Source organism: Atractosteus spatula, chromosome 14, assembly GCF_055471065.1.
Source record: "Atractosteus spatula isolate fAtrSpa1 chromosome 14, fAtrSpa1.hap1, whole genome shotgun sequence".
In the NCBI taxonomy this organism is placed as follows: domain Eukaryota; kingdom Metazoa; phylum Chordata; class Actinopteri; order Semionotiformes; family Lepisosteidae; genus Atractosteus; species Atractosteus spatula.
Genome location: NC_142719.1, coordinates 26,380,402 through 26,402,072, shown reverse-complemented (window position 1 = coordinate 26,402,072; position 21,671 = coordinate 26,380,402). Strand labels below are relative to the sequence as shown.

Here is a 21,671-nt window from a genome sequence, read left to right as displayed (position 1 = left end):
TGGAAAAAGTCATGCTTGCCTAACATTAACCTTAGATACAACAGCTGCAGTGCCTTGTAAAAGTAACAAATCCTACATTGAAATTTAGTTATCTGTGAAAAGAATATTTTCAAACATGAAATGTCACATTAAAATGTTAATTTGGAGTTTCAGTGCTTTGAAATAAAAATATCACAGAGAACAAAATGTCAATGTAGGATTTGTAATTCAGTATACGGAGAGAATTGGTCAAGGGTCTGAATACTTTTGCAAAGCACTATACTGTATATACAGTTTCCTCCGACAAGACAGCTTGTTTATAGATGCTGTATAATTTCTATTTCCAGAGACATTTTCCATATTGCAGAGAAAGGCTGTACACTCATTTACACACAGGCGAAAACAGCATGTGGATGTTTCAGTGACACATGCTGATAAAAGAGTTTCACAATAAATGGAGGACAGGCTGAGCACAGTTTATCAAGTGTGGACACGTTTGTGCTCCATGCTGCTGTAAAGACGTAACGGGCTAACAGAGGGAAAGAGTTAAGTTTCAGTCAATATAGATGTATTTTCTTCTTCCCTTTTCGTTTCTCTCTTTTACTGACTACATTTAGCAATTCGTCAATGACGGGATGGAAACGGCAGTTTACCCTTTGCTACATTTAGTCTTTTTTGTTTTTATCTTCTCATTACAATATCGATACCCAAACAATGTTTTTCCTATTTTCCAAACAAAGAATAATTAATCATTTTTTTCTGTTGTGATTTTATATGAAGTCTTTTTAGTTTTCTTAGACATCACAGCATTGCATATTTAATCAAATGTTTAATATTTTATACATTATTTTACAAGAAATAAATCACTAGTTTAAGATTTATGATTGACTTATATTGGACATAAAAGGATAAAGTAATATTTATTCCAGAGCTAATTTATTCCGTGTGTGAATGAACACCACTCTTGTGCTACAGTATATTGTAGCAAAAACCGCCAGTAAACGAGATTAATTACTGTACGTCTCCTGCTGGTCTGCTTAAGAAGTAGACATCAGTATATTAAGAAGGCGACCTTGGCCGATCATATTAGTATAACAAATTCTGTTTCTCTAATCAAATACTCATTTATAATGATGAAATATCATGAATAATGAGTAACTCAAACGTTTTAAGGTATTCTTTCACAATACGTGAGCACCAGTGATGCTCGTTGCATGTAATAATAACCGAAAAGGAAAAGTGCACAATACGGAACCACATGCGTCTTGCATTTCTCCCATCATGCTTAGCTAAACACCTTCTAGTTTACTATTTTAGCATAAACATCCACAGTTGTATTAGTGTGACATTTAATTCAAAAGGGAAATCCAAAAGGCTTTGAACTTAACTTCACCGACCTCGGTTACAATGGTGGATGTGTATGTATCTCGGTTATACTCCCAGCCATCCTTACAGCTCTCTTGTTGTATTTCCGTAACATTGACATCAACACCCGGTACCAACTTCTGGTCGGAAAATTTTTTTATAACGTCCAGTTTATACCTCCAGCATTTACTGTACTGTGTTTCCCCGTTGATCTCTTCCACGGGAATACTGACGTTTCTCCATTCAGCGCTAATGTTGGCACTTTGGGGTATCAGGCACGTATGAGTCGGGGTGTCCCCCACAAACACAATGGAGAGAGCCGTAAAACCGTTGGGAATTATGCTGAGGCTTAAGAGAAAAAAAATGACACGTTGAAAAGGTCCCCATTCTCCGAGGAATGCTGTTATTTCATCATAGTCTCTCATATTGCTATAGGCAAAAACTTCCAAAATAATTCTTAAGAAAGGACGAACCAAACTGCGTCACACGTTTTACTTTTTAGTCCTTCCTTGCAGCCCGTGCATCGTGCGATGGGAGTAGTGAACTGAATGACACACATTATAGCTTCCGAGTTATACAGTACATTCGCCTATAGGCAGTGCTGCAGATTTCGTATTTCATAGATACGACTTATCATTATCTTTTTAATGAGTGTTGTGTTATTTAACCTATCCGGTTCTATTGATCGGGATTTATTGATTGGGTTACAAAGTTGCTAGTTCCGGGAGACTCCTGATTCCGTCCCACGGTTGGAGTTCATTGAGAATTATATTTACTGTGACGCAAGTTGGAAATAGCTTATTCAGTGTTTATTTCATAAACGGTGTTAACGTTTGTCTCTGTGTGAGGTTTTGGGAAATAATGTTCGCGATGAATACACGTGTAAGCAAATGTCCTGTGTTTATTGTTGTTTTATTTAAAATATGTTTGAGTTATATATGCAAAAAAGCTTAGGAAACCTGTGAGGAGTTGGAATATAAATTATTATTTTTATTTGATATCCTTTTCCAGAAAATGTTAAATAGTCCGAACTATTTTAGCTCTTGACTTTATTTGCTGCTTGCATACATTACTTACAGGTTAAACTGCTGACAGCATCCGGCTACTTAGTAAAAATGTGACGTTTGAGATAAAATAAAGAAAAAATATCTGTCTTTATAATAATTATGAAGAGGTTGCTTTTTTTAGCTTGCTAAAATGGTGGATTGTATATCAGGATTTTCTGATGTTGATTGGGATCTTTTTAATGTGAGTCCTTTCGAAATGTAAAATGTATTCTTAAGGATATTTAAGGACTTTAATACTACAGTACTTCCTCTTGCTGAAAAATTAACATAATTGACAAATTAGAGTTAAAATTCAGTCATACACATACACTGCAATACGATTTAACAGAATGAGCTGTGAGAATTTTAAAGGATTGTAAAAGCAGTACATTTTATGTTGTTTTTCTATGCATCTATTATAGATTTCATCTGGTGTGTAAATGTTTTAACCTGTGGCATGCATTTACGCGAACAAGGCTGCAGAGTGCGACAAGCCTCAGTGATTAGGCAGATCTTTCAAAGGATGAGCCACTCCAGTAGTTTGTAAGCGATGATACTAACCTATAGCTTCCACTACCACTTGCTGGTTGTAAATATTTTGACAAAGCACTGCCAATGGCTTCACCAGGCAATTTGGCCATTCTCCATCACCTTTTAAAAAAAGGTTAATAAAATATTTTTAAGATACTGGTCTGCAGGAAGTCCAGAGGATTCCCGACAGATAATCATTGCCTCCTTCAACTCATGCATGTCATTCTGCTTGTCATGTGGTCCATTAAAGTTTGCAATAGTTCCAGGTTCTACCTCTGAATTCACAGCATCTGCAGTGGCCCACAGAATTCACGAGAGAGATCATGTGAATGGAGCGACACCTGGTGGCTGATAGAACTTTTGCAAATGGAGGTCTTTCAAAGATCAGTTGAATATCCCTGTCAATGTAAAGAGGTAAAAACTGCAAGAGTTACCTTTTTACTCACAGCCTAGACAACCCTGGCCATTTAATCCTAAATGTGCCCCAGCAATCTATGAATTGTTCTTTTCCACTTAGGAATCCTGGTCATAGCTGACCTGTAAAAATATTCAGTTTATCTTCTATCAATGCTTAACACTTAACAAATGTAAACAATTATCTTCTAAAGTTACTAGTTTACAAGTTGAGTCAATAATTTACAAGCTACTTCATGAAGGACCTAATACATTTATACATACAGTACATGAAGCTACAGTATATGTCTAGAAGTAATCCAGGTATTGAACACAGAACATTATGGTTTCCTGGTGTATTTTTAAAATATATTTAAATTAACATACTGTATTATGTGGTCTTCTAAAATACTACATTTGGTCATGTGTAGGTAATAAATTTAGTGGCAACAGTAAAGAAAGAAAAAGTGCACACTGACCTGTTTCTAATTATGAAACACTTCTTGTTGCTCAGACTATCAAATCCTTTGACACAATGGTGCAAATAAAAAAATTGGTAATATGTTTTGAAGTTAAAAGTCCCAAAAAGTGATTCTTTGATCTGTTTGGTTTAATAAAAAGACAAATTCAGTTTACAACTTAGAATTTAGACAACTACAGCTTAGACACAAAGTGTTGACTGTTTCTGTGATCTCTTACCCATGATGACATGGAGAAGAGACTCTGCTTTTCACAGGTTGCAAATTTGCCAGTGAATGGATTTAAGTCTTCAAGCTTTTTTTTCACATTGTGCCAAATCCTGGTGTTTTGGGGGTGGTTTCAGTAGTACCCGGAAAAATGGTTGTAAATTGAAGGAAAATCTGCAAAGACCTGCGACATTTGCTCAGTGCAGATGGGCCTGTAGTCATTTTTTAGGAGTTATTAAAGCAAATGAACCGAGAAGTCCCTAACCCCTGTTGAGACAGATGTCAGTTTTTAATATAAACTCTTGGAAGAAAATTAATCATCACCCTCCCTCTCACACCAGATAAGCGATTACAAAATATGGCCTACAACATTTTTTACCATGTCTAGAGCAATAAAAAGGTTCTTTGATTTGCAATCACATTTCTGCATTTAAAAAAAAACAACTTGGGAGAGTGTAAAAAATTAACTTTAGAGCTTCAAATATGGCGCTTAGTGCAAAGAGTAAGACTTTGCTTCTAAAGAATCTGACAGATGCAACAATGACAGAAAGTAGAACTTGTTTAATTAGACTGCTAGTTAGTCTCAGCCTTTTCCTTTACTAAGGAAGAAGTGAGAATGCCTGGAATACAAAGGATGAGAGATTATGATGAAATTACATCTTTCCTCGGAGTATGGGGGCCTTTCCAACAGATGGTTTTCTTTTCTCTGGCTGCCAGCATTCTTCCTAATGGATTTACTGGTCTTTACATTGTCTTTGTGGGTGACAGCCCACTTCATGAGTGTTTGATACCTGAAGAGGCCAATATAAGTGACTTGTGGAGAAATGTGGCCATCCCTATAGTGAATGTGGATGGGAAACAGCAGCACAGTAAGTGTACAAGATACAGACTGGAGCAGATCCAAAGTTTTTCCGATTTAAACTATACACCAGGCTTTGAAGTAAATGTAAGTGACATAGAACAGGAGAGCTGTAAGGATGGTTGGAAATATAGCAATGAGACATACGAGTCCACTATTATAACAGAGGTAAGTGTCAATTCTGATAATGCATTATCTATTGCTGTTTTCAGACAAGAATGGCAGTTTTCAGTCAGCAGTGTCTGCATCTTTAAGTGTATATATTTGCAGTTTTATTTAGCAAAATGTTTTTAAAAAGTCCTTTTAATGCTCAGAAAATACTGACTTTAAAGTTTAACAATGGCAATTAGTGTTACCTAATAAGTACAGTGCATTCCTGGTACTAGACTATTCAGCATAAAAAGAATCAAAACCTTTGATAAGGACACATTTTCCATCAGCAATGTGAACAAGCAGTACAAACTAAGCAACAGAGATGTTGTATGTATAACGTATAACCTTTAAACTGTTGTTAAGAATGAAGACCTATGGTCTGTTAATTATTCTTTTTGTAATGCTTGAAAGAATGTCTTAGTCTATATTAATCATTATCAGAATCATTGACTGGATTTTGTTTTTTGTTTTGTCCTGTATAATAAAACATTCTTTGCAGAGCTCCTTGCAATAGGTACTGTAGATGGTCCATATTTCTTCATTTACAGCATTAGTCTTTCTTCTAGCTATTTGGCAGAACTGTCTATGAGTTCATATATTGATGAAGCAGCAGTAAATGAATTAATTTGCTGTAAATTACATTTACTGCAACATTATTCCAAATGCATTGGCATAATGGTTAGTGTTAAAATAGAACCTTTTAAGGACATATTAACTTGGATGTTAATTTTAAACAACCATTCCCAAGAAATAAAATCACCCAAGAAGAAAATGAATTTAGGAATGTTTATTGAGGAGTGGGGTTCTGTGTAAGATACTGTATTTTGGCTGAACCCACCAGACTGTAGGATTTGGAACTAAGGGTGAGCTGCAAATGTGGAGATGGGGTGGAGGAGAGATGCAGAAAGAGAAATAGATAGATACTTTATTGACCCTTGAGGGAAATTGCAGTGCAACAGCAGCTTAACACAGACAACACAGCCACAGTGTAACGAATGATACAATAATAATAATACAATACATACAATACAATCAGTACAGTGAGAAGTGCACTAATAGAAAAATAGAACTGTGAGGAAGTTGAAACTAGAACTGTGAGAAATAGAAATGTGAGGAAGAGAGAAACTACAGTATTATGGTATTTATAGTTTTTCAGGAAGTGGATACAAGGAGAATTATGAGTTAGCGTAGCAGAGGTGAAGGAGACCTTCACTGTTCTCATCCCTCCCAAACTTTTGTTACAAACTCCACTAGCAGGTGCACTATGTAACACTATTATTGTTCGGAAGACCACTGGGCTTTCACCTTTATAACACAGTTCTATTTTTATGGCGTTTTTTTCTCTATGTACTTACAATTTATAACTGTAAGTTAAGCTATAAATTAAGACAGTGATAAAGACAGCAATATAATAAAAAAGTATTTTGCTGAAAAAACTATAAATGTCCTTTGAAGTCTTTTATTGTTGAAAGGGTTTTAAATGCATTAACCTTTGGCTCATCTTCATTTCAGGCAATGAATAACTGAAGACTCGTCCAATCATTGACAACAGTTAGAAAGTGATGGGTTAGAACAAACACTGCTTATGTTCTTGTATACACTCAAAATTGTTTTATGGCAGTAGCTGTAGTTGAGAAAATGTAAACCTTGTTTTTGCAAGTTGTTTGTCTTAATAGGACAAGACATTAACTAAACATGATAAAATTCACAATATAATAAACATGCTGTTGTGCTATTTAATAAATTGGTTTTGGTAACCCACTGCTATTTTACTTTGTTCTGTCGAATACAAATGCAAATAGAAAAAAGATCTGTGCTGTAATAGATTTATATGTTACAGTGGGACATTGTTTGTGAAAATGAGTGGAAGGTACCTTTGACATCATCAGTATTATTCCTGGGTGTGTTGGTTGGAGCCTTTGTCTCTGGACAACTGTCTGACAGGTACTGTATATTTATGAGCACAGATCCTACTGAACTGTTTTGCATGTATAGTATAAAGACCCATAGTGTACATCGATAGTATAGCATAGTCTAAGTCTGATTCGAAAAAGAATCTTAATTTCCAAACTAACAGCAGTCTTTGAAGGTTCATCGTCATAAAGTATCCTGTATGAGCTATCTCCTCAGTCTCTCAGAAGTGTATTTCAATTCATCTTCCAGTGACCAAGATAAAAATAACTTAAAGTTATTTTACCTTAGCTGCACTATGAAATAAAGTTTTGGTATTTTTCCAAATGGGCCAATGAGTACATATTTCCTTGCACGATTACTTTTGGACATTGCATACCTGGACATTGCCATTACAGATGCAAACATTGGTCACATTGTATTAATGTAACACTCTTTGGTGTTTGTAAACTGTAGCTACGAAATTACTCTTATTTACAGCCTTGTCATGTGTTTACTGTATATGCGGTGCATTGTAACACTGCCACAGGAACATGCAAGCCACCCAACTTGAATTATTAGTTCCTACTTTTTTCTGTTTTCCTGTTTTTTTTTTTATTTGCAGGTTTGGGAGGAAGCCGGTCCTTTTTGGAATGATGGCAATTCAGACATTTTTCACCTTTATCCAGATTTTCTCACCCAGCTGGGAGGTGTTCTGCGTGATGTATTTCTTTGTGGGCTTTGGTGGTTTCTCCAACTATGTGGTTGCATTTGTACTAGGTAAAGTGATGACCTACACAAGACCACATGAAATATTGATTTCGGGAATATTTCAATATTTTACAGTTATATACAGTATTATACATTCTGCGACAAAGAGATTAGATTATTTCATAGTAAATCTCTATGTCATTGCAACTTTGGTCAGTGAATCTTTACTTGGTTTTGGTAGGCAATATAGAGTACAGTATTTTAACGATGCAATAAATTGAAGTCTAATGTCTAATGTAATTTTAAAATAACTACAACATACAGGCCAATGGCCTACAAAAATTGTTGAAAGAATGGGTATTTGTTTACTTATTTTATTGACTCTTGCTATGAAATTGAAACCTGGCCTGCCCTGTTCATGATTTTCTTTTGTGCTCTGACAGGATCAGAAATTTTGAGCAAGTCCATTCGTGTTGTATTTTGCTCCCTGGGGGTCTTTTTTGGCTCGGCCGTTGGCTACATGCTGATGCCTGTGGCAGCATACTTTCTGCGGGGCTGGAGGGCTCTGCTGGTGACCATGGCTGCCTCTGGAATCCTCTATGTCCCACTGTGGTGGTGAGTGTGAAGAGACGATAGAGGCAGAAAATAGAGGGGAGTCACTGGACATTTACCGTTTTGAGGGATTGAAGTTTAGCCCACTAAATGAGGCTAAGATCAATCTCCCCTTTAAATAAATGATACACTTTTCTAATCTTGCCCCCACCCTCCTTAAGATGAAACAACTGTGGGTAAAGGATGGATGGGTGAATTGTTTTCAGTAATCATGTCATAATAATTCCCTGATGGTGCTACAGCCCAGTCCTCAGCTTTCAAATCAATATTGAAATAAACTAAATAGGTTTTTTTAAAAAGAAAGTTGTATTTTTAATATCTAATTCTAAAAAAATCTACAAATAAAAAATCTAAATTTGAATAAATTCCTGAATAAAGTGGGAAAAATGGCAACAACCATTACTCATCCAATCCTTCCTCACTTTTTGCTCCCGGTGTTTATTTACCATCTTTAGGGAGCCTTCCTTCTTGGCCTTTATTGTGATACCATAATGCAGGATAACAAGTAGTGTGAAGTTATATATCATATAGTCTCATCCTTGCTATCCTAGTCTGTGTTCTAACATGAGCGTGTGACGCAGGTTCATTCCTGAGTCTCCACGGTGGTTGTTGTCTCAGGGCAGAGTGGAGGAGGCGGAGGCCATACTGAGAGAGGCAGCCAAAAAGAACAGAATCACCCCCCCTGACATCATATTCAGCCCCGCAGAGGTAACTGTAGCTGTGTGTCTCTTGCAAAATCAAGTATTTTATTCTTTTAACTGCAATAAGAGAATAAACAATTCATCATGTCTTAGATTAGCCATAGCTCTTTCTCTGTTTGCTTTGGCAAAAGAAGCAGGATTTAAATAATTTAATACAAATTATATGTTTATTGAATAGCTACATAAACCCCATCACTGCATGTTGTATTCAGCTCCGCAGTGTGTTAGTGTATTACTTACTATCATTAGGTCATGTGAACGAAGCCTTCAGGACTTGCAAAAAGACAAACAAGACCTCATTTCACAGGAATGTGCAGTTCAGGTCTTTTAAGGACACACAATTTTCCAGTAGTGCTTTTCTCTTTCCAAATCCCCCATTAATTGTGTTTATGTGACACATCTTTCAGGATATTTTTGTCTTGTGAGGTCTGTGCCTTAAAACAAAGTGGGGAATTTCCAAAGGATATAGCATGAAAGCCTGCTGCAGGCAGCTCAACAAACTTTCAAACAAGATCTTTGATAAGAAACCATTTAAAGTGAGAGGAACTGTAATAAAAAAAAAACTTATGATAGTTAAAACTTCTACTCAGTTTTTGCTTATTTGAATATGCTTAATTTAAAATTTCTATACTCCACATACATTTTTACAGAAGGAGCATTATTTTAGTGAGAGATTATTGAAAGAAAATGAAAACCGGTAACCTATTTCCAGACATTTTCTGGACAGTCCAGTTTTTATCACCACATTACTGTGATAAAACAGTTTGTTTATTTCCATTATAACAAGGACAAATTTGTACTGCAGTTCTATTTTAATATATTTGTTCTTCTGATTATTATTTTTTCTAGGTAGAAAATGCAGTTGCTAAAAAAGAGCATACACACACCATTCTAGACATTTTGAGGAGCTGTAATATTCTCTTAATCACCATCATATCTGCACTTTTGTGGTGAGTGTCATTTGCATCAACAGAAATCACAAAAAAGCCAAGTGGAGAAATTTATCCTGTGTTCCAGGTTATAATGCATTCATGTGAAAATGATCTTGGTGAAAAATATGCTTTTTCCACAAGGACTTCAGTGGTGTAAGTCAGTAAGTGTCAGATAACCACTCAAATCTATCAAAATACTGATACATACAGTGGTATGTATTTAGGTAGGAAACATTGTGGGTCTAGTTGGTTTGGTTAATCCTTTTGAAATGGAGCTGTCAGTGCTCACCAACTGGCATGTTTCACAGACATGCACTCCAGTGACAGTGTTGTATTGTTAGTTTAAGTTTTTCATTCACAATTACTACATCAGATCAATTATTTTATGTAACTTTACTGTAAAATAATTTACTTAGTCTGGATTTAAAATATTTCTAGCAGAATTTAAAATACAAACTGCTAAATTTTTAACACTGGGGAATTTTGACCATAATCAAATAACATTAGTTATTAATAGTGTTTGTCTATTGTTATTGGTGGCATGGAGGTGCAGCAGTTATCATTGCTGCCTCACAATGCTGAGGTCCCTGGGTTCAAGTCTGGACTTGGGGTCCTATCTGTGTGGAGCTTGTATGTTCTCCCCTTGTTCACATGGGATTCCTCTGGCTGCTCCGGGTTCCTTCCACAGTCTAAAGACATACTGGTAGGTGTCATGGATGTCAGAAGGGACAAACCGTGGAGAGGCAGGAGAGCGGAAAAAGACCCATATTCATAGCGGCAGAACGGGGAATTAGCCCGGGCTCAGCAGTTCAGGAGTCGAATAGAAACCAGTGCCCTCAGGCAGCGGACGTGGGGTGACCTGGTGCTAGGCGGGTCTCAGGACATCCGAACGTCAATATTGAGCAAAGGGGAATGAGTGACCCGGAAATATATAGCCCCAGAGAGAGAGACACCGGAAGGACAGCAAAGCACAGGAAACTAGGGACAGGACAGCGTAGGAGCGCCATCTGGCTGCAGAGGGCGTGACAGTAGGCTAATTGGCTTCTGGGAAAATTGTCTGTGGTGTGCTTGGGAGTGTGTCTGTCTCTATGTCCTGTGATGGACAGGCATCCTGTCCAGGGTGTACCAGGTCTTGCGGCCATTGCTTGCCGGGATAGGCTCCAGCTCCCCCGCAACCCAGAAGTAGATAAAATGGTTAGAAAATAGATAGATGGATGGACATTCATGTTATACCTTGTTATTTACTACTGCCTTCTCTGTACTCATCTGTTCCCAATTCAAAGAGTTGTACAGTAAGACTTCCCAGCTAAGTTGCTGAAGTGCAGATTTTGAGCTCTTTCAAGAAGAGGCTACATGAAATTTTAGATCCACTTAGCTACAAACCTGCCAAATGTGCAAGTAGTTGCAAGTAAGTCACATGACCACAACTGGTTTTCAGTCTTCTTATTTTTGATGTTCTTACTTTGCCTGAAGGATAATAATAACCATGGCTTACTATGCGCTGACTTTGAACACTGCCAACTTGCATGGGAATCCCTACCTCAACTGTTTTCTCTCTGGCATTGTGGAAGTGCCCGCATACATCGCAGCCCTGCTACTGCTGAAATATGTCCCCAGGCGCTACTGCCAATCTTCCACTCTCTTTCTTGGGGGAGCTGTTACTCTCTTCATCCAAATGGTTCCCGCAGGTAAGACGTACCACATAGGAAACCTGGAGGAAATGACCTTGAGAGTGCTTGTACTGAATCTTCGGTTCATACACACAATATGACCAAAATATTGCACAAATACTACCAAAGAACAATAACTTTTTTTTTCATTTTGCGATATCAAAGATGAAAGAAATTGTAGTTTGCTGAATCTTTGAATGTGAGGTAGTTAATAACTTGAGAAAAATTACTTTGTACAACACTGCATTTGTGCTGCCTCCTCACAAGTTTCCCACAGCTGTAAGATCTGTATAATTTCAACTATACTTTCACTCTAATCTTTTATTTCAATTCGAATAACTCATCATGGTGACGGTCCTGCTTCTTACAATTAGATCTACATGCCCTGGCGATTTCTCTGGAAATGGTGGGAAAATTTGGCATCACGTCTGCTTTCTGTGTGGTTTACGCCTTCACTGCCGAGCTGTACCCCACCGTCGTGAGGAACATATCAATGGGAACCTGCTCCATGGCAGCTCGAATTGGCAACATTATCTCTCCCTATGTTATCTACCTGGGTAAGACAAGCTGCCAGCCTCTTTCTCAGCATTCAGGGAAGACCAAACAAACTGGTGAATTAAGATGAGACATCAAAAAGCAAAAAGCGGCTTCATACAGGCCTCCCAGTTGGTGATCCTTGGTCCATGTGCTCCAGTAATGCACTTTTTATATACAGTTTGTAGCAGTGTAGGAGTGGGAGGAGCCAGTGTGAGACTAGCAGAAACCAGAAAAACAAACCAAATAGAAAAAACGTATCGCTGTGTAAAGCGGCACCAGGCTGGATTTTCCCTGTCTAAAGGGATCCAGCCTGGGAAAAAGAACCTGCTTGGCAGCGGGGACCAGACTGCACTTCCCCCTGTTTAACAGGGTCCAGACTGGGAGAGCAGGCAGGGAGCGCAAGGCCTAAAATAAAACTCAACTTGTGGAAAAAGGTCAGCCTGTCCCGGTGAACTTGCAAAACAGACAGGCGGAAAAAAAAGAAAAGAAAAACAACGGCCTTAAGCTCGGTCCCAGCCCCCCTCTGGGACTGTCGCTGGAATATTCCTGCTCCTTCCTCCGGGGGGGTGTTCAGTATGTCTTTAAAGAGCCCTCACAGCTGTGGCTCGCCCTTGATCAGCCGGTACTGTGGCTACTAAAGTAACGTGTTGCCACACTGAACACGCCCCCCTCGCAGCGTAGTGCCACAAGTTATTTAACTAGAGGCTAAGGTCCTTTACCTTAGCCTCTACTTAAGAATAACAAAAAACACTCTTAAGAATAACAAAAAACACTCTTACGGCAGCTTTCAACATTTTTATGTTTTTGTTAATTTTCTACTCATTGTATACAGCAATTCTGTCCACTTTTGTTTTGACAGGCAACTACAATAAGTTTTTACCTTACATTCTTATTGGCAGTCTAGCCATTTTTTCCGGACTGCTGTCCTTCGCTTTGCCTGAAAGTTTTAATATGCCCCTCCCCGAGACCATTGACCAGATGCAAAGGCTCAGAGGGTGAGGCCTCTTCATGTTTACGTCTGCAGTCGAGCTTAAGCAAACAAGTCCTTGCCTGTTTGTGCGAACATTTATCTTTATTAAATCTGTTTTTTTTCTCTGTTCACAGGATGAAAGCTAAGAATAAAACACACTCTGGTAACCTTAAGAATCTAACTGAGGCTGAAATCAACATTACTGTCATTTGCAAGGAAGACAAACTGTAATACAGTCTCCTCTTCACACACAGAAGTCTACTTTCTAAGAAGAAATACTGCCCCTAACCCAGCTGTGGCATTAGGATGAGCAAAATCACAGGCCCAAGAGCTCAAGACTAGATATTGTGGATCTATCTATACAATAATACCAGCATAATTACAGCACTGGAAAGACAGGAGAGATAGTTAGCAAGCAGAAACAAAAATAATTTTCTGAAGGAATAAGATAGCACAATAGAATGCCTTCTTTATTTGTTGGTTTAAAAATGGCTTCAATATTTGTTCAGCAATATTACACTAATATTATATGAAATAAATGCCTGACATACTGTAACTGGGATGTTTATATTAAAAAAAAATGTGTTTTGAGTGTGTATTAGAATGAAAAAATGGTCATCTTTCAAAAGCAAGAAACATTATTTTAGTAATACCATTATGAAATATCACCCAGAATAACTTACAAGATCATGAGAATATGACAAATTGATTCTTCAAAGTAACCTAGGGGCCCTATTGTTCTGTGTATGTACTGTAAGTATACAATAGGTACTACTATAGCCATTTAAAGAACCCCTCAGTTTCCCTGTTTGCTTATTTACATCATATGTCTCTACATTCTTATATTATGGATAGAAATATTATGAGTATTTAAATAAATTAATAATTAGACCTGTGTGGCCTGCCCCTGCATCATAAATCTGTGATTACAGGATGGGGGTGGTGGTTTGGTTTTCATGTAACCTGATGGCTGGAGACAGCCTGTGTAAGAAGCAAACTAACCCACTACAAAGCAAACTAAACTTATTGGGAAACCGTCGATATGCTGTCACTGATGTGTAAAATAAATTAAAATATCCAAGCAGGATATTTTTCATTGGGAAAAAATATAAAACTGATCAGACAGAGAAATGAAAAGTAAGAAAAACCATTTTGGTACAGACAAAAATAAAAGATGTGCTTTCAATTTAGATTTTAGCAAGAAAACATTGGCCTTTCTAACAAAGAGGGAGTTACAGGGAATTTTCGAGCAAAACAATAATACAGCTGAAGGGGAATTTCTCAAGTGTACAGCAGCTGTCATACAGCAGTTACAAGCAGAAGTCAAAATGACAAAACACCCACATAAGCATTCAGTATCTTGGGATATATCTTACACCTCATTTTTATTGTTGCTTATTCTCTTACATAGCCATTTGTAATACGTTTTTAGCATTCCACCAAAAAAAATCATTTCTCCACTCTATGCTTAAAGCAATATATTGAAGCATATACAGTATAAACCAGCCCTGATGAACTATATCACTCTTAAAAGAAAATCCTGTCTTTCTGCGTAAGGAGAGTTACGTGCTCTCTTAGTGTCATATTTGATGTCTAAGCATGCTTAAAAGCAGGATAAAAAAGAAAAAATGAAGACCTGAGACAAACTTTGAGACAGACAATTTTTTCAACAATCAAAACTCAGTGACTTTACATGTGTTTAATATTTAATTAATGTGAGTTGCCTCCCAGATTGAACTGGCCTCTGAGGTTGTGAGATGGGTCTTGGAGAGAGAGCAATGTTAATGGAAAAACCCAGTGGAACGAGGCACAGCTGGTTGGAATGAGAGTGAAACTCCACATGAGGGAATGGAGCTGTCAGGAAAGGTGTTGGAATTGTGGAATTTAATTGTGTGGAATTAGCTGTTGCTCTGGCTAATTAATAAGAACAGCTAGGAGGAAAAGGGTTTAAGTCTCTGTTGAACATTCAGACTGGAAGGATGTAGAGTGTGAACTCTAGAAGAGAGTCTTCATTAGTAAAGGCTTGCACTGTAGTAATGTTTTAGGACTGTCACAGGCGCTAGACAGATGGATTATATATTGACTAGGAAAGGGATTAAGTACACAAAAGTCTAATGAAGGTGAGGGAGAGTAGATACTTTGTTAAGCAGATAGTGCAGAAGGCCAATATAATCACTGACTGTCATGACCACCCTCCTTCCATCTGAGCATTGATTTAGATTGCCTACCGTAGGCTCAAGAGCAATAGAACTCAAGTAATCTTTTATTCCCGAAGCTATTAATGTGCACTATTTGGACAATTGACTGTTTATTTTACTTTAAATATATATATTTTCTTTCACATCATACATATATGTCACAAAGGAACAGGTAAATGTTTATTCCATGCAGAAAAGAGAAGAAAAGAAGCACAATGTTTCAGCTGTGGACACCTGAAGAAGTCACACCAAAGAAGGCTCCAGAGCTGAAACGTTGTGTTTCTTTTCTTCTCTTTTCAGCATTGAATAAACCTTTACTTGTTCCTTTGCAGTCTACGCGTGCTGACACACCTACCTACTTGAACATATACAAATATGTCTCTTATTTGTTAATGGGTTAATGTTGTGTTAAATATATTATGCAATGTGTTAAGTGTTTTACTTGCCTGCACAGAATATTTACCATCTGGGACAATAAAGTAAGTAAGTATTATTTGCCCAAAATTCGTGTAGGGGACAGAGGAACAATGTCCAATATTCCTAGATTGGTAGTTCATTTGCTGGGCACAATGGGGTCGAAGTGTGCTGCTGAGGAACTAAGGAACTAAGACAGACTGGAGGAGTAGAGTACTGCCACAGCTGAGAGAGGAGAGGAATCAAGATATCCTGAAGTCAGCCTGTACTATTCCTTGATTTTTACTACTGATAGAATGTCAATTTCTCTGTTCACACACCTTCTGCGTCTATGTCAGGGCTGCAAGAGAGATGTCCCTGACCAAACAGGATCAGCTGGGATAGCCAGAAGTCACTGGTTGTTAGTGGAGTTGGGGAGAAGATCTATTGAGTAATGTCCTGTGTGGGGTGTTGAAGGTGGAGAGTAAAGATCACGTATGAGAAGCTGGGTGATGCAGAGTGAATATGAATGCTCAAGGGCCTGGAAATTAATGATCATGAAGAGAATGTATGAGAAGACATGTCATGAGTTGAGAGTGAAAGATCGATGGAAGAAAGACCATGCAGACTCCCCCGAGAGCAGAACAACAAGAGCTAGGATACCAGAGGAATCCACATTGACAGTGTCAGTCAGTGTGGTCACATGGCCATTGCAAACAAAGTAAAAAATAATAATTCTTTGCACTTATATAGTGCTTTATCTCCAGTCACTCCAATCACAGCACTTTACAGTTAATGGGATCTCTGCTCCATCACCACCAATGTGCAGCACCCACCTGGATAACATCATGGTACCCAGAGTGTGCCAGAATGCTCACCACACATTAGCTATCAGTGGGGAGGAGAACGTCGTAATTGAAGCCAGTTCAAAGATGGGGATTATTAGGAGGCCATGATTGATAAAGACCACTTGGAAATTTGGCAGGACACTGAGGTACACCCCTGTTTGTATAGAGAAATGCCCTGGGATAGCTAAATTTCACACAGGGAAATCTATTCTAGGAGATGTGATTTTTATGGAAAAATGGAAGGATAAAGTTGAATGTAAGAAAATACTAGTGCATCATGAAACCTAGTTTATTTGATAATAATGTAAGTTAAAAGTCTGCAAAGGACATTAAAGAACTTAAAGCTTACAGATGAGAGGATGCCTACGTAGTTCATTTGCTAAGTAGTAGCTGATTGAATCAAAAATCTACTCTGTAAGAAGTAACTTCAGGAAAACGCTTTCTGTTCTGTTTTCAATCCTTTTCTACTTCTACTCTGGTTCATGCTACACTGATTCTGAAATAAGGCTGTAAAGCTGTGTCCCCTATTCTCTTATGTGAAAGTACTTAATTAAACATTAAAATTCACAACCACAATTAAAGAGATTGACTCACTTTAGGTTGTATAGTTTGTTACGAACACACAATTGTTAATTTCAAAGCGTTGCAAAAAGACTGTAAGCTTCTTTTTGACTCACACTTTTTTCCCACCCCCTGGTATGGTTTTAGGCAGAAATAAAAAGTGAAAGTAAAGAAAGCAGAGACAGAGCCAACATTGTGAAAAGCTGGTGAATGGAACCTGCGAGAGAACATTTTAATCTATTTTAATGCTTTTACAATGGATTTATTTGAACATCTAGACAATGGAACATGGAATATACATTTTAAGGTAAGAGAAATGTTTATGTACAGCAGACATAAGCTGATACAGATTTCAGATCCTGACTAAAAAGGTACTGCTGCTTGTACAGTCTGTTTGTACCAAATTTGAAACTGAAAAGTAAAGTTTAAATATCATTTCTTAAAATAGTGTGGAGTTTGAGAATCTAATTTTAAAAGCGCAATCTAATAAACACACAAAAGTAATCAATCAGTAATCATTCTCTATAAGATGTTGTGTTTACATCCAGTGGTTGTCCGTTATAAGTATGAAAGTAAAACTGTCTAATTTGACAAAATGTCATTAAATGACAAAATGAGTGTAATTTCCATGAAATGTGATGTAATGAATTAGATTAAATTGATGGGTAAAAGTAAGAACCTGTATAATTAAAAATTGAATTTAGCGTTGTTTGTTTAAAACGGAAAATTTTTTTTTTGCTTTCACTTTCTTTCTTGGGGCTACTGCAGCTTTCATAAGTTGCATTAAAGTACAGCAGATGTCTTTAAGAAACAGGAGTGTCTGGGGAGGTGGAGTCTCTAGGTGAAGGTTCTGAACTATTTATTTAATAATGATTTAGTTGTATCTGCCTAAAATGTCTCCATTAACAAACTGAACAGGAATAGTCAATATCTGTGATGTGGGAAAAACAGCACTGAGGAATAACATCATATGTGATGATGAGGTTAGCCCAAACAACACACATTCACACCAAGCACATGTGACATACCGACTTGTAGTATAATTATATTGATTTCATTAGCACATTGTTAACCTATTCAATTATCTTTTGTATAACACCTTTTTGCCTGCTTAATTCTAGTTGTGGTGAGAATCCTAAAAGAATGCTTAGTCAATGTTTTGTTAAATGCATTATGAGGAGATTTTATAAAGACTGTATTTTTAGGATGTGCCATGACATAGTTTTATTTCTGAATATTGTGCATGAATGGTTGGATTACCAGCCAAGGTACAGAGGTGAAGTATTCCTTTTTCTTTGAAACAGATTAATGTTATTAAATTAGGCATTATAAAATGACGCATCGCATATTCACATTTTTCATTATTAAATCACTCATTTGCTTATTTTAAAGGTTTTTATAAAAGAATTTTATGCATTGGGGTTAATATATGCATGAATGAGTGTACAGAAAAAGTAACAATTGACTATTTGGCATAGTGTTAATGGATTTATGATGTACCATCTTAGGTGTTTGATTCCAGACTTTTCAGAACTGTTGTTCCTATGGTAATTCCACTTGATGGCAGTGTCAGTCTTCTGTGTTCCTGAACAGAAAAGTATAGATTTTAATCCCAGGTGGGGACTGAAAATGAATGTCTGTGTGTATACCGTATATTGTAAGAGGATAGTAGGTTGAGACAAGATGGATGTCCTGAACCACATTACCCAGAAAGCTGTGGAGAATGAGCTGCCATCCTCAGTCACCTTGCCTGTTTAAAGAAGTCTGCTGGTCAGGTGTTTTAAAAAACAAAAAGCAATGGCTTCCAATTGTTGGCTCAACACCTGTTTTCTGGATACAGAGGCAGAACTTTCGCTGTATGATTTCAAATAGAGGGGGAGCAAATCGGACAAGGAAAAGTCTGAGACTTTTTGAAAGTGTTTCGAGAGAAACTGTAGTTTCTACATTAGAATTAAAAATACAAATTGTGAAGTCACTAAGCAGTTTAGCAGTCTGCTGTATATAATGAAAGACTTTGTAGACATTTAGTTAGGAGCTCAAAAAAGAACTTAGACTTTTTCTTCTTGTTATTGTCAGGAAACCAACTGGTAGAATAGGAGGATGCTAATGTGTAACCATGAGCAGCACAGGGACAATCCAAAAGACAAAATCCAGGGGCTAGGTCAATTAGGGAGGTAATGAGTCCAGTAACAAGAGAAATCCAAAAGACAATCCAAAAATGAAATCCAAAAGGCATGGTCAAAAGGCAGGAGCAAAGATTTGGTACCAGGAGATCAGTCAAAAAGGCTTAGAAACACACACACACACACACACACAAAAGTATTCACCCCCCTAATTTTTACCATTGATTGACACAAAACAGTATTTCAAAGTGAAAACAAAAACTCTACATATCTTCCTAAGTTACAAATAGAAAATAGAAAATACAGTAACTGATTGCATAAGTATTCACTCCCTTGAGTCAATATTTGGTGGAAGAACCTTTGTCCAAAATTACAACTGTAAATCTTCTTGGTTAAGAGTCTGCTAGCTTTGTCCATTGTTCTTTACAAAATTCCTGAAGCTCCCTCAGGTTGGATTGGGACCATTGGAAAACAGCCATTTTAACTCCTGCCACAGATTCTCGATTGGATTGAGGACCGGGCTTTGACTGGGCCACTCCATAACACTGACTTTTTGTTTTTAAGCCATCCAGTCACTCTGGCTGTATGTTTTGGGTCATTGTCCTGCTGCAAGATGAACCCTCTCCCAAGTCTCTTGCTGACTACAGCAGGTTTTCCTCCAGGATTTTTCAGTATTTTGCTGCATCTATTTTGCCTTCTACCTTCATCAATCTTCCAGGTCCTGACACAGTGAAACATCCCCATGCCACCACCATGCTAGATGATATTCTCAGTATGTGATGTTACTCCACTCCACTCCACTGCTGCACCAAGCCAACGTTTCACCAGGGCACAAAATCTTCTTCCACTTGGTCTCAGAATTTCTTTCCCATACGCTTTCTGACAAACTGTAGTTTGCCACTCTTAGTTGAGATTTTATGTGAGATTTTTTCAACAATAGCTGTCTTTTGCCTTTCTCCCATGAAGCTTAGTTAAGTGAAGCACCCAGGCAATTGTTGTCGTATAAGGTTTCTTCCATCTCAGCCCTGGAAGATTGTAATTCCTTTAGAGTTGTCATAGTCCTCCTGATGGCCTCCCTGACTCTGCACAGATTCACAGTTGTGACATATTTCCTCTATTTCTTTATAATGGACTTTACTGTTCTCTGGGGGATATTTAGTCTTAGATTTTTTATACCCTTACCCTGGTTGGTGCTTTACCCTGCAATAACCCAGGTTTTCTTTGAATGTTCTTGTCTTCATTATATATTTTTTTAAGGGAGCTGTACAAATCAACATGGGACCTCCTAGCGATAGATGTATTTAACTTGATCTTGTGCAAGACACCTTAATTGAACACAAGTGGATTCCATTCACCTAACTGTGACTTGTAAAGACCATTGGTTGCACCATTTATGTGTGCCAGAGCAAAGGAGGTGAATATGTGCAATCAGTTATTTTGTTTTATATTTAGGAGGATTTAGTTAACCTTGGAGGATCTTTAGAATTGTGTTTGCAATTTGACATCATAGTTTTGCGTTGACCAATGGCAAAGAATCTCAATTAAATACATTATGTTTCTATATTGTAACAAAATATGAAAAAGGCCATGGGGGGTGAATACTTTTGATAGCCAATGTACATTGTTACTGGGGGCACAGTGGCATTTTAGTGCTGTTGCTCCACAGATCTTGGGTCCAAGTAAGGGACTGGAATTGTGTGCAATTTGCATTTTTTTCCACTGTTTATACATGTTTTCCCTGGGCTCAGTAGTTACCTCCCACCTTCAAAAGACATGCTGGCAAACTTCTTTTTTAAGTTGCAGTTATTCTTTCTGCAGAAAAACACAACAGTTTAAACTAATAACCTTGGTATTGTAGGCCTATCCCTTTGTTCACTAATCTGTTAGACCACGGGTCTGTGAAACATTTTTTTCCCTTTGCTCTCCATATACATACAGTATACAATTGTTTTAATTATTTATTGCAAAGTGCATGTTTGGGATTGATTTTCATTTTGGCTCTTGGTAATTTGAACTGCTTTGCCCTTATGTTTGTTTTTTTCCAGAAGGCATAGTGCAGCTGTAGACATCTAGTGCGTGTGTAATGTCTTGAGACATTTAAAACAACTGAGAAATGGGAATGATATAAATACACTTACCATAGCCAGAGAGAGGGACTGCAGTATTCCTAGGAGTACCTTTCCTAAGTTCAAATCCTTGTCATCAGGTTCCATTTGATGCCAATATAGGATGGCACTACTTTTTGTGGAAACATGGCTTCTTTTAATGAGGCCACTGCTCCGAGACCTTTGAGTTTCCCTGTTATCAAGGGATGTCAACCCTTCCCCCGTGAATTACAGCCGTTCCAGCTCAGTTAGCTTTGGCAGTTGTACTGGTTCCCTCCCTCTCTCAAATTATTCCTGCTTCCTGTTTATCGACTGTAGAAATCAGGACGTTTTAACTAGCTCTGAAAGCCATAGGAGTTATGCTTTGCTAAATAAACTACACATATGCTTTTAACGATAGTTATGCAA

The 21,671-nt window shown here is 37.6% G+C and overlaps 2 protein-coding genes across 7 annotated transcripts in view; one reads left to right on the top strand and one right to left on the bottom strand.

The window, feature by feature from the left end:
* LOC148820980 (organic cation/carnitine transporter 2-like) overlaps positions 1-21,450 on the bottom strand; it is a 33,075-nt gene extending 11,625 nt beyond the window's left edge. For 3 of the 6 annotated variants that reach the window (XM_088931631.1, XM_088931632.1, XM_088931634.1), the window contains exon 1: positions 1,377-1,901. In XM_088931631.1, the coding sequence (XP_088787757.1) occupies positions 1,377-1,769 (393 nt within the window). In that variant the 5' untranslated portion in view covers positions 1,770-1,901. Of the gene's footprint in view, positions 1-1,376; positions 1,902-21,296 lie in introns of those variants that run through there. The other 3 variants (XM_088931635.1, XM_088931637.1, XM_088931636.1) reach the window with 2 other exon arrangements.
* On the top strand, positions 4,495-13,864 carry LOC148820981 (organic cation/carnitine transporter 2-like). The gene is made up of 10 exons (XM_088931638.1): positions 4,495-5,027; positions 6,853-6,956; positions 7,528-7,682; positions 8,057-8,228; positions 8,807-8,933; positions 9,776-9,876; positions 11,332-11,546; positions 11,903-12,085; positions 12,925-13,060; positions 13,170-13,864. Exons 1-10 carry the CDS (start codon positions 4,617-4,619, stop codon positions 13,264-13,266), a joined length of 1,701 nt encoding a protein of 566 aa, XP_088787764.1. The 5' UTR covers positions 4,495-4,616; the 3' UTR covers positions 13,267-13,864.
* Positions 21,451-21,671: the final 221 nt, after the last annotated feature.

What these genes read in the sequence shown, in the direction of transcription:
- LOC148820981 (XM_088931638.1), top strand. Translation starts at nt 4,617, where the DNA reads ATGCCTGGAATACAAAGGATGAGAGATTATGATGAAATTACATCTTTC. An exon ending in TCTGGACAACTGTCTGACAG is followed by an intron (nt 6,957 to 7,527) that starts GTACTGTATATT and finishes TTTTATTTGCAG; the next exon opens with GTTTGGGAGGAAGCCGGTCC. An exon ending in CTCTATGTCCCACTGTGGTG is followed by an intron (nt 8,229 to 8,806) that starts GTGAGTGTGAAG and finishes CGTGTGACGCAG; the next exon opens with GTTCATTCCTGAGTCTCCAC.